At 37.2% G+C, this 18,016-nt stretch overlaps 1 protein-coding gene and 1 long non-coding RNA gene across 9 annotated transcripts; one reads left to right on the plus strand and one right to left on the minus strand.

The window, feature by feature from the left end:
* Positions 1-429: 429 nt before the first annotated feature.
* Positions 430-4,431, plus strand: LOC112176189 (8-amino-7-oxononanoate synthase). Of its 2 annotated transcripts, none has more exons than XM_024314011.2 (11): positions 430-782; positions 872-975; positions 1,057-1,164; positions 1,539-1,777; positions 1,860-1,901; positions 2,009-2,096; positions 2,428-2,561; positions 2,814-2,902; positions 3,386-3,536; positions 3,656-3,724; positions 4,150-4,431. In XM_024314011.2, exons 1-11 carry the CDS (start codon positions 548-550, stop codon positions 4,274-4,276), a joined length of 1,386 nt encoding a protein of 461 aa, XP_024169779.1. In that variant the 5' UTR covers positions 430-547; the 3' UTR covers positions 4,277-4,431. The 2 variants fall into 2 exon arrangements, with proteins under 2 accessions (XP_024169779.1, XP_040372757.1); XM_040516823.1 differs by having other exon boundaries at positions 473-782; positions 856-975.
* A 4,161-nt stretch (positions 4,432-8,592) lies between these two features.
* Positions 8,593-17,329, minus strand: LOC112176209. 7 transcript variants are annotated; one of them, XR_005808613.1, is made up of 6 exons: positions 17,187-17,329; positions 16,769-16,822; positions 16,100-16,235; positions 15,550-15,642; positions 15,107-15,204; positions 8,593-9,052 (listed from the first exon to the last, which is right to left on the minus strand). It is a non-coding gene; the product is annotated as an uncharacterized LOC112176209 (long non-coding RNA). The 7 variants fall into 7 exon arrangements; XR_005808617.1 differs by having other exon boundaries at positions 17,254-17,268; XR_005808618.1 differs by having other exon boundaries at positions 8,593-9,025; positions 16,769-17,321.
* Positions 17,330-18,016: the final 687 nt, after the last annotated feature.

Raw genomic sequence — 18,016 nt, forward strand, 5'->3', positions numbered from 1 at the left:
AATGAAAGAGTTTCATTAATCATATTTCTGTAATTGGAGTTCTCACAAATGTGTAATCTGTTCAAGCAGCTTATTAAAACTTGCATTATAGAGACTTTGTTTATGAATCGGCCATAATCTGCTTAAGCTACAATCTAAATTTCTATTTCTCAAACTTATGTAATTATGATCTATTACATTTTTTATCAGAATTACAAAAAGAATTGTTTAACAACTAAGCACTACATAAAAAATTGTTAAAAACTAACAAATCCAATTCCCGCAGCATCGCGCGGTTGCCTTTTCTAGTATAAGCTAAATGACAAGCACGAGAAATGAACGACAGTCGGTGCTTCGAGAAATATCTACCATGATTCCATGTAACCAAAAGTCGAGCAACCAACATATGAGACATGTCGTTTTCCCTATGTATTGTTACATATGGGAAGCCGTCGTGTGTTGAATTTACTGTTCAACTTGAAAGTTGAGGGTGACACTCTCCAACAATCCAGCTACCCCCGCCGGCTCTTCTCTCTCTCTCTCTCTCTCTCTCTGCAAATCAAACACGATGAGCTCCTGGGACAACTGGGTCGAACACTCCCTTGACAAACTTGAACGCCTGCAACTCCTCCGGTCTCTCCGACCCATCTACTTCCGCAATGAACCTCAAAAACCCACCACCACCGTCGAAGACGACGACCTCCAAGTCTTCCACCAAATGCAGCTCTGGGACCGTTCCTCCGTGGAGGTCCACATTCCCGAATCAACGTTCCAGAAATGGCTCAGTGACATCCCCAGTTCCGGTACGGTTCGAAATTTCAATACTAACTACAGTTTTTGTGGAATTTTTTATACAAGTTTGGAACTTGTTACAAGTTTTTGGAGTTTATAGGAGATGAGGAAGATACCCGGAGATTCAAAAAGCTGTTGTTGTTCTCTGGAAATGATTATCTGGGCTTGAGTTCACATCCCACCATTGGAAATGCTGCTGCTAAGGTTGTATCTTTGACAGTACATTAGTTATGGCTTGTATGTATTATGTTTTGGAACACAGTTATAAGAATTATATTGAACCAGGCGGCTCAAGAACATGGAATGGGCCCAAGGGGCTCTGCTTTGATCTGTGGATATACGGATTACCATAGGCGACTGGAGTCATCCTTAGCGGACTTGAAGAAGAAAGAGGTATCAGCTGCTCTGTTTGGATGTTATAGCTTTCTTTTCTTCACTGCTTTGCTTATTTAAGAGCCAAGTACTAGAACGCTGATTTGTTTAGTATATACAAAATGGTAATGCGGTGAATAGTTTTAATCGCCTTTTTCAGTTCTAGATGAAGATTAGAGTTCAAATTCATTGACTAGGTTTCCAATGGGTTACTTAAGTGAGTGTGACTTCTAAGTTTGTATTGCAAAGTTGAAGTCTTTAGATAAAACTGTGGACATAATTGTATGGTACTAAACGTTTGATTTTATTGTTTTGCATTGTTTGTAATCTATTCGACTACTTTTAGGTATTTTACTTTGAAACTGATGCAATCTTGTTTAAAATTTATCCACTAGGATTGCCTTCTTTGTCCTACAGGGTTTGCAGCCAATATGGCCTTGATGGTAGTGTTGGGAAATGTTGGTTCTCTCTTGGCTGCTGGAAAAACACCTTTAACTAATGAAAAGATTGCCATTTTTTCTGATGAACTGAACCATGCGTCGATAATTGATGGTATTCGTCTTGCTGAACGACAAAAATCTGTAGAGATATTCATCTATAGACATTGTGACATGATTCACCTTAAGGCATTGTTGTAGGTCTTGAACTTCTGTTTCTCTTCTTGGATCCATACTTTATTGTGTCCATAGCTTAGAAATTCATTTGTGATTTGACAGATCCAGTTGCACAATGCAGAAGAAAGTTGTTGTGACTGATAGGTAAATGATCCTATTTTAAAGCTGCTCTCTTTACCATCATTTCAGTTGGGATCAATTTTGTCTTTATATTAAGTGTTTCTGTGATCTGTATTTGTCTTCCACCGCAGCTTGTTTAGTATGGATGGAGACTTTGCACCAATGATCGAGCTGGTGAAGCTACGCAAGCAGCATGACTTTCTGTTAGTCATTGATGATGTAAGTCCTCTTGAGTTATTGGGAACTAAAACAGCTCGAAAGTATTTCAACTTTCAAGCCTGTCTTGTACATACTACTGTACACATATTTTTTACGCTAACCTTTTTAGTAAATTCATCATATTCATTGGAAAACCAAATCATGAAAAGTTCAGTATTTCAGAGTGTGATTATAGTACTAATGAAGTATCCAATTACACCAGGAGGTCAACTAGTCCTGTTGATTGAATTTGTATGTATGAAAGAAAAAGTGGCTCTTGTTACTATAATCTTTCATGTAGATATTACATATTACTATATTAGTGAAAAAGAAAATCTACCATTTCATTCAGGCTCATGGAACCTTTGTTTGCGGTAAAAATGGTGGTGGAGTGGCTGAGGAATTCCATTGTGAAAGAGATGTTGACATATGTGTTGGCACGTTGAGTAAAGCTGCAGGTTGCCATGGCGGGTTCATTGCATGCAGGTAATCAACTGTTCATGGTTTCTTTTACCTCAGTAAACAATAGTTGAAAGTGTCAATCTTGGGTTTATAGTGTAGCAAATATAAATGAAAAAGGTATTTATTCTTGGATTACCGAGTTTCTTTGAAACATGGTAGATCTTCAAAGAATTAGGTGCTGACTCAATGCATTCTTGCATGTTTCATCTCTTTATATTGGAAGACTTGTATATCTAGTTATGTGACTCATGCCATTTTCTGATTGGCATATGACAGCAAAAGATGGAAGCAACTCATACAGTCACGAGGACGCTCCTTTATATTTTCAACTGCTACACCATTACCAATTGCTGCTGCGGCCCATGGTAAATTATATGAATTTGTTTGTTAATGAACTTTTGGGCTCTTATAGTTGAATATGATTCCTTTCAAACATCTGATGCTTTGTATAATGGAAGCTTCTTTTACGCTAGTTGGGTGGTTGATTTCTCATAAATGGTTAGCATGCAAGGACTGATAATTGGCAATAATGTAAATTTCAGAGTATCTATGAATTTGTGGTTTAGGTGAGAAGCTCAGTTCAATATGTGATATCATGCATTTAAGTGCAAAGACAGATAACCTGAGACTTATATGATCACAACTCAAATGTGCCAAACACTAAAGTTGGTCTGATCTTGCCTCAAGCTTGGTTGTAGCCTTGTGGCAAGCATTTCTCATAATATAGCAGTGTTCTTTTTACATTACACTCTAGCAGTAATCTGGCATTGATGATTCACTTGGTGTGCCTCTAGCCTTTTCCTTTTCCGGTTATTTTGTTGTTGAAAATAGAAAATATAACTTTGCAGCTGCTGTTATTGTCGCAAGAAAGGAAACATGGCGTAGAAAGGCAATTTGGAGTCGGGTGCAAGATTTTCGTGCTCTCACTGGAATTCCCATAAACAGTCCAATAATATCGCTTGTCGTAGGGAGCGAAGAGAAGGCTTTGAAAGCGAGCCGGTTTTGTTTCTCTCCCTCTCTCTTTCTCTCTTTCTTTACACACACACACAGTTGTTTGTATGCAGCTTATTTTACACCTACATCCCACTAGACCAACTTTATTTATCATCATTGGACAGGAGTCTGTTGAAATCGGGTTTCCATGTGACTGCAATCAGACCCCCAACGGTGCCACCCAACTCATGCAGGTTCGTAGCAAATCTTTGTTGACTTTTCCTTTCTGCTATTGTCACATGCAAGCTTGGATTGAACAAGCTGCATTTTGTTCTTGCTGTAATGATGCTTTGCTAGCTACCTGATTCACAATCCTTGTCTAATTCAGAAAAAGTTTTACCCCATGACTAAATTGACAATGCATCTGAGTCTAGTCTAGATTGTAGATTTGTATTCAGGCAGTTGTACAGATTTAACTCTACCATATTCTGTACAAAGGTTATAGTGTGAATATATGGCCAAAATGAATGGGACTAGTGTATTGCTATGACCAGATATCAAATGTTGAATGATTACTGATTAAACTTGGGCATAAAAGTATGCTTAGGCATAAATGTTGGGTTGAAATGTTGTTTTTGTGTTCAGCACTTACACATCTTTATTCATAATTCTCCCCCAGGCTACGAGTGACTTTGAGTGCAACACACACAAGGGCTGATATTGAGAGGTTCACAACTGCACTCTCCAATTGTGTAAATTTCCAAGAAATCGGCATCCATGGCTCCAATGGATATGCTAGGCTTTAGGTTTTGATTCCTTTTGCTCGATTAGTTTGTAACTCTAATAAAGAGATGCACATTTTAGTTATGTTTATCAGCAGTGGCCTAAGCCTTCATGGAAGGTAGGATAAATGTTTGATAATAGCCATCTTTGATGTATGAGCAGAGCAGTTTATAAATCATGTCAAATAATTGTCATGTAAACTCAAGAATTTTTGCACTCCCCTTATCTTATGTTACTTCGCTCACACACTGTTTTCTAATATTTTGTTTCCCATTTCAGCTTGACAACTAGAACAACCTGAAAAGTTCCAGGGGGTAAACAGAAATTATTGATTTCAAGAGAAAGGCTCCGAGTGCGGAGATGGGTTTGTGGTTTGGATACCATTGAACTGCAGGCCAAAAAAAGGATACTATTGAACGAACATAAATTTTGGCCAAACAAAACCGAGGATTTCAGCTAGGTTTCAATTTGGAAACAAAAACAAAAAAAAAGGACAGGAATTTTAGAGAGAGACTTTCAGTTATTGAGTGGCCATAGCTCCAAGGAGCACTCTATAAGAACCCATTGCTGGGATTTCACAACTAAAAGTACCAACAAAACCACACATGCAATTTGAAAGCACATGTAGAGCTTATAATGTGCACATAAGTGCAAACTGTACAGCAAACAAGACGCAGATGGCTGAAATGAAAGGATATTGAATAGTGTCCATTTCATCACTAGAGTCTATATATCGTTTCTACTGAATGGATGATAGCAAGAGTGCAGTACATGTTTATATGAACTTTGCAGAGTCTTTATCAACTTTGCAAACAATATAGAAAACAATACACACGAACCTCACAGTCTTTCCCTGATTTCTTTGTTCTGAATAGCCACCCCAAATCCCCCGGTTAAACGGATCAATCACCTCATCTGGAATGACTTGGCCATACCTGCGAACATTATCAGTGATACAAATTACAAAAAAGAAAAATCATACACTAATTCAATTTTATCAACTTTGATTCGTGATGCAAACATTACCAGTGACCAGTGATGATACCATCAGGACCTGGGGTATGAATAATTATGGATTCAAAGCACAAAAGTGCACTTGCACCGATAGAAATAGATGGCTAGATAACATCAACTGGACTTTAATAAAAAAGGTTGACTACAAATATATCAAAGGTTGAGATCACTTAATATGTGTTGGGTCACTTGCACTGCCGATGCATAGAAGAATTTCTCATAATTATGTTGCCCCTATATCAGTTCGTCCCCAGTTTGAGAGTAAGGACTAACAATCAATCCTTGCATCTCAGCCAATTTTCACTCAAAGAAACTGAAAACAACAATATGACGTTTTCACTTTTTCCTTCTTCCAATTGAGAAAATATGGAGAATGTTTTTTTTCTATAACTAAACTATAGAATACTTTTTCATATTTGAAAAATATAATCTCATTTTCTCATTTTTTTTTTTTCAAAAATCTTTTTTAGAACATTATTTTTAAAATGTCGCCGAACATACCTTATTATATACTAAAAAGTAAACATGAAATGTACATTGTAAAACAAAGAGTGTGAAATTTACTCCCCCTTTTATTTTGCTTAAGTGCAACATGTCATTGGAATTCGGTTGATGTTTAGAAAATTATTTGACTTTTTCTTCAAATATTTTTTTTTGTTTCAAAAAGGGTTCAACTTTTTTTTATTTTTAATGGAAGAAGAGTCAAGGAGTCATCATCATTTTGTCACCAGTGGTCTGAGTGCCAAGCCCTCAGACCGTTAAAAAAAAAATGTTAACAATAAAATTTAAAAAAATCCTTGCAAGAAATAAAAAAACGACCGTAAATAAATAAATAGAAAATTAGCAATACATGTTTTTGGTAAATGAGATACTTCATTAAGGGCAAAGCCCACCATTGCATACAACAATTAAATATCCCATAAGAAAAGTGCAGAGCAAGGTTCAATTATCATCCAGGGTAAACGGACTAAGGGAGGGCTTGGCACTCAGACCACTGAATGACTGCTTTCATTGATTTTTCAACAGTATGTGTGGCGGTCGGAGCAGTTGAAGTTGATAGAAAGTTGTCTGTATCTTAAACCTTGGTTTGCTCGTTTCTTATGGGAAGGGATTTATTTAATTGTTGTATGTAATGGTGGGCTTTGCCCTTAATCAAGTATCTATTTACCCAAAAACATGTATTGTTTATTTACTGTCGTTTTTTTTCTTGCAAGGATTTTATTTTATTTTATTGTTACCATTTTTTTTAAGAAGAGAAGACTTTATTTTAATTGAAATTAGGCAGCTCACCTGCGCGATGCTGGAATTTGTTTTTTTTTTTTGTCTTAAATTTTATACGCAATAGCGTAGAAATGACAATATAAGAAATGTTAATGGAATATGTTATCGTTTTACATATTATGAAAACTGGCATTTTAACTTGATTTTAATATATACATATTTCAAAAATGGAAGTGTTGAGTAGGAACTGGTATTAACCAAACTTCTATATTTACGTTTTTCAAAAGAAAGGGATATTCTAACAAATTCTTTACGTACAAATTAAGAAAGTGGTTAAATCTCACCAAAATAAAATACGTTTCAAGTTGGAACTAATCATCCTCTAATGTATCACTTATTGGTTCATATGGTGTTCAAGACTCTTCATTTGCTTTTGGATATGATGGGCTATCGCTGAAACAAACAACATAATATAAGGAGCAACATATGAAACTTAGCAGTGAAGATTTTAAAAATTTGTATAACAATTTACTGATCTATGATAAACTTATAAAGTTCTAAATGTTTGTACCCACATTTGCATGCCCACTCAGACATAGCTAACGTGCATGTAGTTATTGATTGACTATGAATAAGCCATTCAAATGAACGAATGGGCCGTCGACCAAATATATTGGCCGATGAATAATTGGACAGTTCATTTGGTCCAAGACAAGTCAGACAAAAAACTATGCCGATAGAAGGTTTCGAAAGTTAGGCCGTTGGTTATTGGCTGGCCAGTAATCATCAATTCAAAAGAAGGTTTATTGTCTAAAAGCCCATCGGCCAGTTGCTCAAATCACTTAAGTCAGTTTCCAACTTGGACTCAGCAACTTGGAAAGATATTAAGCAATAGTCAGAGAGGAGATAAGCGATAAAGATGAAATTTGATCAAGTTAGTATTTCAATCGACTTGAAGTTCATGTCAGTTGATAAGGAGAGTTCAACCCAAGTTAGTTTGCTTCAAGATTAGTTCCAGCCGTTGATAACGATCATCAAAGCCGATCAAGACGGAGTCCAGCATCAAGTCAGCCGATGATAAGCATTGGAGCCAAATCAAGATAGAGCCATTAAGCCAAGAGGAGGCCGAATTCCACTTAACTTCAAAGAGTCAAGAGATCAGTTCAAGTTGCAAGACAGCCAATATAAATAGAAGCATCAACAGAAGACATCACACACACAACTCCAGAAACTCAAGCCAACAAACTTTTCTTGTTTTCTTCGTACCTTTTGCTTAGGTAGAATTTCCGTCTGTTTCCTCAATTAGTTTGCTTTGCTAGTTATAATTTCAGTTACTTTACTTTCCTTATAGCCTAGTATCGATTTTGAATTGTTTTCTTTGTTTCTTTCAAACAATAGTTAATAATTTTCAGCCATTCCAGATTTCAATTTCATCATTGTTGTCTTTAACATTTGCTTTATACTTTATTTATTTGATCATGTTATTTACTGTTTGTCGTCACATAGTAGCTATCAATATTGAGAATTTCATTCCTTACGAGTTCACTTTTACTGTTACGTGTTATTACTTGGATCCAATTGACCTAAGCCCCGTGATTAGACAATTCGTATTCACTCATACTCTCACAACCACACCCAATTCACCCGACCTTCAGCCATCAAGTCCTTGATCCAAAGGTAGCGAACTATCGGCCGAGAATAAGTTTCTTCCTCGGCCAACAATTGCTTGATAAGTCAGAACTACATCTACTACATCTACAATTGCACACTTGGCCTTCTAGCCGTGTGTTGGCACTCCCCGCAATCAATTCATTGAGAAGGACATTTATTCTTTGATCTCTTGGCTTTCTTGGCCGAGGTGATTTTCAGAGGCAACAATATTTATAACCAGTATCAAAAACAACTTTGGATAGAATGTTTACTTTTTGAAAATTGTAAGTAGCCAAGCTTGCTCTTTCTAGAACTTTGATTTTTGAAACATGTGTAAATATATGAATCTGGTTAGAACACAAGATTTTGAAATATGTAAATATTCACCGTTTAATGAAAAATGTATACATATACCCCTGCAGCATCGCGCGAGATATCTATCTAGTAATTATACTAGATAATGCCTCCCGCGCGATGCCGCGGGTTTGTTTACTTGCTAAAATTTATACATTCGTTGTACAAATATTTACATAACCAGCAGTGATCTGCAAGCACTGACTTCATTAAAGACTTGAAATAGGAGAAATACACAAAGCAATGGCACACAATTTGCAGGCCCAATTGCATACATTAAATCAAGCACAACATCTATTTCAAAGAAAAGTTCCAGATTTACCAATTGTACCTCAAAAGATTAAACTGAGCAGTAGCAAGTTTGAGACTTTGAGCTAAAACGTATTTCTATTTCTTTTCTTACAGAGTTAACAAAGAAAGAGAGAGTGCTTTGGCGACAGGAGATAAGAGAGCTGTCAAGGCAGAAAGTGGATTCAATCGCCCTTACACCAAGGTAATCGTCACAAACTGTGGCCTGATGCAGTAAAAGAACACTTTTCCAGCCTTTTAAACTGTGCGAACTTAAAAGAACATATACAAAATCAAATTATAGAAACATTGATAACCCTGCATCACTGATCTAGAAACAAACATTGATAAAATGAAAATCTCTCACACTTTAGTTCTAACCTTCAAAACCCAAAAAAGAAAAAAATTATTTTAACCTTGAAAATCTTTCACACTTAAAATTATATGAACAGTGGGTCTCCTTGATCATGAGGTGTGTTACTTCGGTCAGGTTTTCTATTTTATGGGAAGGACAAGCTTATGGTAATTTCCATCCGACTAGGGGGCTCAGACAGGGAGATCCCCTATCTCCCTATCTCTTTTTGATTTGCTCTGAAGGTTTATCTGGGTTGTTTCAAAAGGCTTGCAGAGAGGGTTTTATTGAAGGAGTCCATGTGGGGGAGAATGCACCTCCTGTGAATCATCTTTTATTCGCAGACGACAGTTTGATTTTTGCTACTGCTAGGAGGGAAGTGGTAATGCATTTGAAGCAATGTCTTCTATTGTACGAGGCTGCAGCGGGTCAGAAAGTTAATTTTCAGAAATCAACCATCTCTTTTGGACCAGCAGTGGACGAGGGGGTTAAGTCTAATATTCAGGAGATGTTGGGCGTGCCTGTGGTACCATTCCATGAACGGTACTTAGGGCTCCCAACGGTGACAGGGAGGAGTAAAAAAGAAATGTTCAAAAAATAAATGAGAGACTTGACTTTCATCTTACTGGGTGGAACAGTAAGTTTTTGTCTAAAGCAGGGAAGCTAGTGTTAGTCAAAGCCATTGCCCAGGCAATCTCAACATTTACAATGAACGTTTTCAGGCTCCCGAAAGGTATCTGCAAGTCGTTTCAATCTAAAGTTGCAAACTTCTGGTGGGGGAAGGCGGATGGGAAGAAGGGGACGCATTTGTCACGCCCCTGATTTTACACACATGAAAATCGATATATATAACCCCATAATTATATATGCGTGAACGTCCAGTCATCAATACAAAATACCTGAAATCTTTTTCCCTTAAACTTACACACATATTGATGTCCTGAACCCTCAAAGTTAATATACACTCGCGTCCAAAGAGTTATATATTACATAAGCTTATGAATTAAATTGTCAACAACAAGATAAAACGTAAATGCTCCTCAGAGCTCACTACAACGGAAGTCCAAATAACGGTAAAGTCACAAAAAAGGCTTCCTACCGTAAAGCTGCAAAGGCGCTACCTCAGCTTCAGCCCCGATTATCCTAACCTGCAGGATTAACCCCTACACCGTTTGAATGGTGTACCGGGTTGCCACACAACAAATCCGGTAAGCTTTTGTAAGCCCGTATGAGTAACTCAAAACCACACATGCACAACTCGCCTAACGAGGAAACCCATCAACTCGTAAAAGAAACACACACCATGTTTTCCCAAAACAGCACATTCTTTTCCCAAAAGAAACGAATACAAGTCACCCCGTGACAAAGCCATATAAATTGAAAACTCTGACAATTCAATATGCATTTCCCAAAAAAATCACAATAAAGGTCACACCGTGACCAAATCATATAAATTGAAACTCTGACAATTAAATATGATAAACAAGTCCTCCCAGAACATTTAAAAGAAAAAATCCCCGAAATTCCCTTTTAAAACACATTCTCAAATCAACACAAGTCACCCCGTGACAAAATCATAATAATTGAAACTCTGACAATTAAATATGATAAACAAGTCCTCCCAGGACATTTAAAAGAAAGAATCCCCGAAACTCCCTTTTAAAACACATTCTCAAATCAACACAAGTCACCCCGTGACAAAATCATAATAATTGAAACTCTGACAATTAAATATGATAAACAAGTCCTCCCAGGACATTTAAAAGAAAGAATCCCCGAAACTTCCTTTTAAAAACACGTACTCATTAGCATAAGATAGCTCCCCGCTACCCCCCATGATGTACTATGGCAACAGATTAGAGCTCTAACTGATCGTATCCACAAACTCGGCCAAAGGCGTGAAGTCCCGATATATATGCCTGAGGTTACTCCCAGCAACCCCAAATCCTCAGACCTCCCCGGTCGTTAGATCAAAACCTTTCAAAATGGTCACTCAGGACCCAAAAGGAGATGTCACCCCGTGACCTCCAATCATCAGACCTCCCCGGTCGTCAGATCAAAACGTTAAATCAACCAAAAGGAGAAATCACAACCTGTGACTCTCAGATCTTCCGACCCCCGGTCGTTAGATCAAAACATTCAAAGCAACTCACACCAAATCTTGACACTTTTCAAAACAATAGAAATTCCCAATTCCCACAAAATGTTTCCCGAAAAGTCAAGCCCCAAAACAATAGAATGAAACCCATCAATACCTATTGCTTCAATTCACTCATCAACCCACAAGAATATACATATTCCACGTAAATATATATATAAGTGGTCATTCACTCAGGAAGGCCACTAATACCAACTATATTTTGCAGTTAACTAAATAACTCTCAAAACAATAAGGTCAACCTGTTCGTGAATGAACTTCGTGAGATTACTCACCTCGAACTCCCGCTGCGTCTTCAATAAAGCACCAAGCTGCAATCCACAAAATAACCGTCCAGAATACTTCGTCAAGTACCTAATCACATACGGTTCCAACTTAGTGATGATTCACAGACGATTTAAGTCCGAAACCCCTGTTTTGAACTAAAATCCCCAAAGTGGCGCCAATCGAGGCAAAACCACATCCGAGACCTCCTAAAGTCTTCGGAATACATCCACGATCGATGTGACCAAACCACAAGTCGATCGGACGCTCGAATCCTCACGGATAGAATAAATCGATCGGTATGAAACTGCAAAAATCATAACAATTCCAAACGAACTCCAAAATTTCATGTTATATATTGAAATGCTCGTATCGACGAGTAGAAGACATATAATACCAGAAAAAGTCCCATACATGGCCGGAACACCGCCGGAACGCCGCCACAGATGGTGGCGCACCGCCTCCAGCCAAAACTCAATATTTCACAAAACTCCAAACATCAAAGTTCTTCATCTAAGCATGCTTGTGAACTTTCATAACTGGCTCGAAGTCAGAAAATAAGCTTAAGGGATCGAAAACTACCTCACAAGACGTGAACAGTAATCCCAACTGAGTTGAAACGATTTCCACGTAAACCAATCAAAACAAACACCATAGATCGACTCAGACGACGCCCACGAAGCCAAGGAAGGAAACTTGAAGCCGTGCCGTCGCCGGAGCTACGATTTCCTGTCGGGTCCGATTTCCACAACCTGTGCCGCCGTGCAGCGCCACCATGAAGGAGAATCGCCGTAAGAGGCCACCACAGAGACGACCGGAGCAAGGAGGCGAGTCTTTCTGGGCTGGTTTCACTGGATGAGGTCGCCGGAGATGCATTGGTGTAAATGGAATCAACTTTGTAAGAGTAAGAGTCAAGGTGGGCTTGGTTTTCGGGACCTTGAAGCTTTTAATCGAGCACTTTTGGCAAAGACAGTATGGCGTCTAGTGATGGAGCCTAATTCCCTTGTGCATAGGCTACTGCAAGGTAAATATTTCCCGCATACAAATTGGGCGGGAGCTAGGAATGAAGTAGGTGCCTCTTTAATATGGAGTAGTTTGATGTGGGGTATAGATTTGCTGATCAGTGGGACTAGGTGGAGAGTGGGGACAGGACGTAATATAAGGGTTTGGTTTGATAAATGGTTACCTACACCATGGACCTTCAGACCGGTCTCTCCCCATACTGGTAATTTAAATTTGAAGGTTAGTGAGTTGATGCTTTATTCTGGCATGTGGAATGAAAGTTTGATAAGATCTACATTTCGCCCACATGAGGTCGATACTATTCTGTCAATACCTATTGCTGCGAGTAGGAGGGATGATTATATTGTTTGGCATTATTGCAAAGATGGAAGGTATACAGTGAAGTCAGGGTGTTGGTTAGCATCAGAGCTTCAGAGGGTTCATGAAGGGTCAGTGGGTTGTAGCAACAGTAGCAATAAGGAAGGTACCCAAGTTTGGGACACTTTGTGGAAATTAAGAATTGCTAATAAGGTGAAACTATTTCTTTGGCGTGCTTGTAAAGGCTTCCTACCTTGTGCTGCTAATTTGTCCAGAAGGCATGTGGGAAATTCTAGCCTTTGTTGCCGATGTGGGAGGGAGGAGGAGACAACAATCCATTGTATGTGGAGCTGTCCGTGGTCTAAGAAGGTTTGGAAATTCTCATTCTTACATGGAGTTTATAAACAATGGAGAGAACCTAGTTTCATTGACTTGTTTGCACATGTGGTTAAAACTTCCTCCAAAGAGGAGGTTGAATTGTTCACTGTTATCTGTTGGTTACTTTGGAAGAGCAGGAACAGATTTAAGCACGAAGGAGTTGTGGAGGAGAGTAAGCAAATTGTATGGAGTGCGAATGAGTGGTTAAACAACTTCCAAGATGCACAAAGGAGTAATGAGACCGTGCCTAAAGATGCAACACAAAAGAGAGTGAAAGTCAAGTGGAGGCCACCTACCGCACCAAACCTGAAGTTGAATACTGACGCAACAATAGATTATAAAAAGAAAAAGGCTGGTCTAGGCATGGTTGTACGAGATGGTGAGGGGAAATTGAAGTGTGCAGGGCATAAGGTACTGCTAGGAAACCCATCTATTGTTGCTATTGAAGCTCTTGCTGTCTATCATGGACTACTGTTGTGTAGACAAGCTGGTTTACAGAACTTAGTAGTGGAGAGTAATTCCATCATAGTAATTGATGCGTTGAATAAGACAGAGCTTGATCTTAGTGTGGAGGGTGGAGTCTTGGATGATATTAAGTGCTTGGCTTCAACTTTCGAATCAGTCCTGTGGAAGAAAGTCAATAGAGAAGGCAATATTGCTGCACACAAGATGGCAAAGCATGCCTTGATGGCTGACGAAGATAGACTATGGCAGGAAGCAGGGCCACCTTGGCTTACTTATATCATTTTAGATGAATGTAGAAATTGATGATATGGGGGGTGGTGCTCTTTTTTACTTGCCCTGATCATGCAGGGTTTTTAGCGAGGCCACCTTAACCCCGAAGGTTGTATTGACCATTTGTTATCAATGAAAGTTTTTTAACTGATCAAAAATAAAATAAAATTATACCGCACAATTTAGTTCTAACTTTCAACCCAAAAAAAAAAAGACCACTATATGCATAAATTCTTAAATACAATACCTCTTGATTATATTTCTAAAGCATACTCATCCCACTAATGCATTAGTATTATGCAGTTTATGAATTAGTATATACAAAAGGCACCACTATTTTCTGCGCATGATTAGCTTCCTTTTTTTAAATTTTTTTCTTAATGGCTTTACAATGCGTATATATTCTGTGCTTGAATAGCTTTAGTTCAGAATCTCATATTTGAGAAAAAAATAAGGTTTTACTTTGTGCAATGTTTATACCTTCTCTTGCAATGTTTGCTGCAATCCTTATTGAATAGCTTCACTTAAAATTTGACTGCACAATTTAGTTCTAACCTTGAAAAGCCACAAAAAAAAAAAAAAAAAAAACATCCACCTCGCAAAAATTGGTTACTCTTACTGTATTACTTAACCATAAAAATTAGTCAAACTACCAAATGTATGAAGAAATCAGAGGGTAAGAACGAATTCAATTTTTGTCATCAGTCACCATTATGCGAGAAACCCTTAATAACATTAACAGTAGAAACAGACTTCAATTCATTAATCACCATTATCTAATTTGTTAATAGTTAGATATGACATTAATAAATCTGCAGAAACACATCTCCTTGTAACTAACCACAACACAAAAGCAAATGAAGATTTGAAAAAAAAAACAAAATAGTAATGTCTGATCACAGTCAAAACAGAACAACACCACTCCAATAATATCTGAACTGAAAAGCCAAGGAAAGCTTGAAAATATGACCTTCACCCATTTTTAGTCATGTCTAATGAGTTTTCATTGTTAGCATCGGAATTCAATCACACAGATTATCTTTTCTCCAAAAATTTGATCTGTGCAGAAGTAAACAATCACAAAATTGAACTAAAATAATTAAATTGGGCTAATCTTACATGTAGTAGGCAATCAGCGGCTTCGCAAGCTCAGTGACTATAACACAGTCCCTCCTCTGTTTCTCCACTTAAATCCCAGGCAGGTACAGAACTAATCACTAAAACGAAGACAACAAATTATTTAATGCATTAGAGAAACAGATCATAATCACACATACAATTAAACCAATAACACATTCCAGTTTCATCGTTTTGTTTTCAAGCCTAAATGTAGAATAGATGGGCACATAAATTGATAAAAAAAATAATAATGAACAATGAACAATTAATTAACCTAACCACAAAAAAAGCAAAAGGCAACAATCCAAATATCAGAAACTCAAACAGCACGGTGACCTGCTGTTGTATTGTTTAAGGTGCTTTGAACATTAAGCTTCCATTTACATAATAATATAAGGAGTAAAGAAGAAACCAAACACAAATGAGAGAAAGCTGAAAAATACCTGTTTACTGCCAAACGATCAACTACCAGTAAAACCGAGCCACTGTTGCCAGCACGTTGAAAGCAGATAAAGCACCCCTTCTAGTTCTGAAAACTACAACAAAACAAATAGAAATGACAATAAGAATCGGGCAAGATAATCACCAACATCCACAATCACAAAAAGAAGACATGTTTATTAATGAATCAAAATTAAATAAAAAATAAGAAAATGCAAGTAATAAAAAATAGAAACCATAACTAAAAAACCCTTTAATCTAACAATAAAAATATACAATAAATTTTAAATGCACTTAATTTATCCAAAGCTGAACAGTATAAGAGAACCCTAAAACCTACACAAAACTCTTAACGATAATCATGTGTCTATGAATCAAGTTCCTGATGAAGTTACAGAAAGGGAATTAAATTGGACTTATTTAAACTGACCAAACTCAATAAAATTCAAAATATTTAAGACATCGAACATATACTCTGATTTCAATTCGACACAAATTTTGAATTTCCACAGAAAATGCTAGATTTATATGATACCGAAATTCAAATTTCACCTTCGCACTATCGACGGAGACAAAGCTAATGGGCTGTCAAAGAGTCACGATCAGAGTTGCGGACTCAACGTATCTCTTTCCCTTAATAGAAAACCAATAAAATTAGTAGAGATAACTCTATGTTTGTGGGCACTCACTGCAATTAACCAAATCCCACAGATTAGACCAATTCAATAAGAAGCATGACCCAAATTTACATCAAAAGCAGAAAAAGAAATTACAGATTAGATTGGGTTAAAAATCACCAAGTGTGAGGTTAGTTTTTAATAATTCAATTCACTTGTCATTTTTTACCACCTTTTTTTTATGTGAGGTCAGTTTCACTATAGAAAAAAACCATCTATGATGTTCCCCCTGTATTCTTATTGATTCAACTAAACTGAACTGTCACCAAGTTTTCATAATGGTCAACTTTTATAATCTAAAACTTTGCCTGAAAAATTGAGAAAGTATAAATTTGAAGAACTCAAAACAATCTATGAACTAAACTGTACATCCATAGAAACTAAGTGCCTAAAGCTTACATCAATCTGAAAAAAATTCGTAAAAAAACATTGGAAGACAATTAGTTTTGCTGGAAGATAATTGAATTATTGAAATTAAGAGTACAAAGTAGATGCTATAGATCAGTAGTGAAAAATTTGAAATTGTGACCGATCAAAAGCATACCTTGAAATTGTTGTAATTAACCACCTAGATGTGAAATTGCAGAGCAAACAGAATCTGTAGAAGATAAAAACTGATATCAGATCAAAATTGAGAACAATAAATAATCTAATAGAAGCCGTAGTACATAAAAATTAATAGAATAATAGGTAAAACAGAGTTTCATTAGAAATCAAGTTTCTTCGGTTTATTTCTACTGTAACTCTATTTTGTCAGATTAATAACAAAATTTCAGTTTCCCAATTCTTGAAAAACAAAAACAAATACTATCATAAGGAACAAAATTTTCGAGATCAGAAAGAATAAGAAGTTGTAAACACATGGTTTACAGAGAAGAAAAAATTGATCAATCTGTGTAGAAAGATAAAGGTAGATAACATGGTAAACGAAATCAACTGATTTTATGAAAGCTAAATTTTACTAAGATTCTGTTGATGTTGATTGCGATCGATGGATAAGCCTGATATCAGCGAACAGGGGGTGTTGACCTTGATGGAGGTCGAGGCCGGGATCGGTAAAGCAAGAGAGAGTGAATGGCAGAGCCGCAAAAAAAATAAAGTGAGGACAGCACCGTCCTTTTCGGCGTCAATGAACAGGTGTGAACAGTTAGTTTGTCTTTCGTATATTTAGAATTAGAACCCATTCAGCAAAAGGACAAACAAAATGAATAGTTAATTGACTATTCTACCCCTGCCCCTGCCTTCTTTTTCCAGTTTTGCCATTCCTCTTTTTCTCGTCTCCGTCACCATTTCAAGCTGAGGTGCTGTGCTTCTGCCCCTGTTTTGACGACAACAACCACCACTGAAGCTGAGGTGCTGTCCTGCTCATCTTCGTAATTGGAGGTTCCATTCTAACTTCTAATAGGAAAAAGTCGGGCTTCGACACTCGGGTCTGGGTACGGATCCTATTGGCTGACTTGGAATTCAAGAAGAAACTCTGGTCTCTCTATAATCCCAAAACAGGTGGTTCTCTTCATTTCTCTCCTATAATCATTTTCATCTACAACATTCTCTCTAGCCTTTGTTTTTTTGGTTGGTCACAATTGGAGACTGTTGGTTTAGTATCTATCATTCAAAGAAAATGTGAATGATCAATCAGCACTTCATGCACTCTGACATTATTATGATCAAAGCTCATCTATGTTGTAACCAACTCATTCAAAATTGAATTGCTAATTTGTAAAGTTTGAATCTTTCAAAACTTATCAAGTACAAGGCTAATGAATTAGCCACAATTTGCCTAATTTCCAGG

The sequence above is a fragment of the Rosa chinensis genome, chromosome 1 (genome assembly GCF_002994745.2).
Source record: "Rosa chinensis cultivar Old Blush chromosome 1, RchiOBHm-V2, whole genome shotgun sequence".
NCBI classification, from domain to species: domain Eukaryota; kingdom Viridiplantae; phylum Streptophyta; class Magnoliopsida; order Rosales; family Rosaceae; genus Rosa; species Rosa chinensis.

Coding starts and splice junctions, on each gene's coding strand:
- LOC112176189 (XM_024314011.2), top strand. CDS start 548: ATGAGCTCCTGGGACAACTGGGTCGAACACTCCCTTGACAAACTTGAA. Junction 1,902..2,008: donor AAAGTTGTTGTGACTGATAG/GTAAATGATCCT, acceptor CTTCCACCGCAG/CTTGTTTAGTATGGATGGAG. Junction 2,903..3,385: donor AATTGCTGCTGCGGCCCATG/GTAAATTATATG, acceptor ATAACTTTGCAG/CTGCTGTTATTGTCGCAAGA.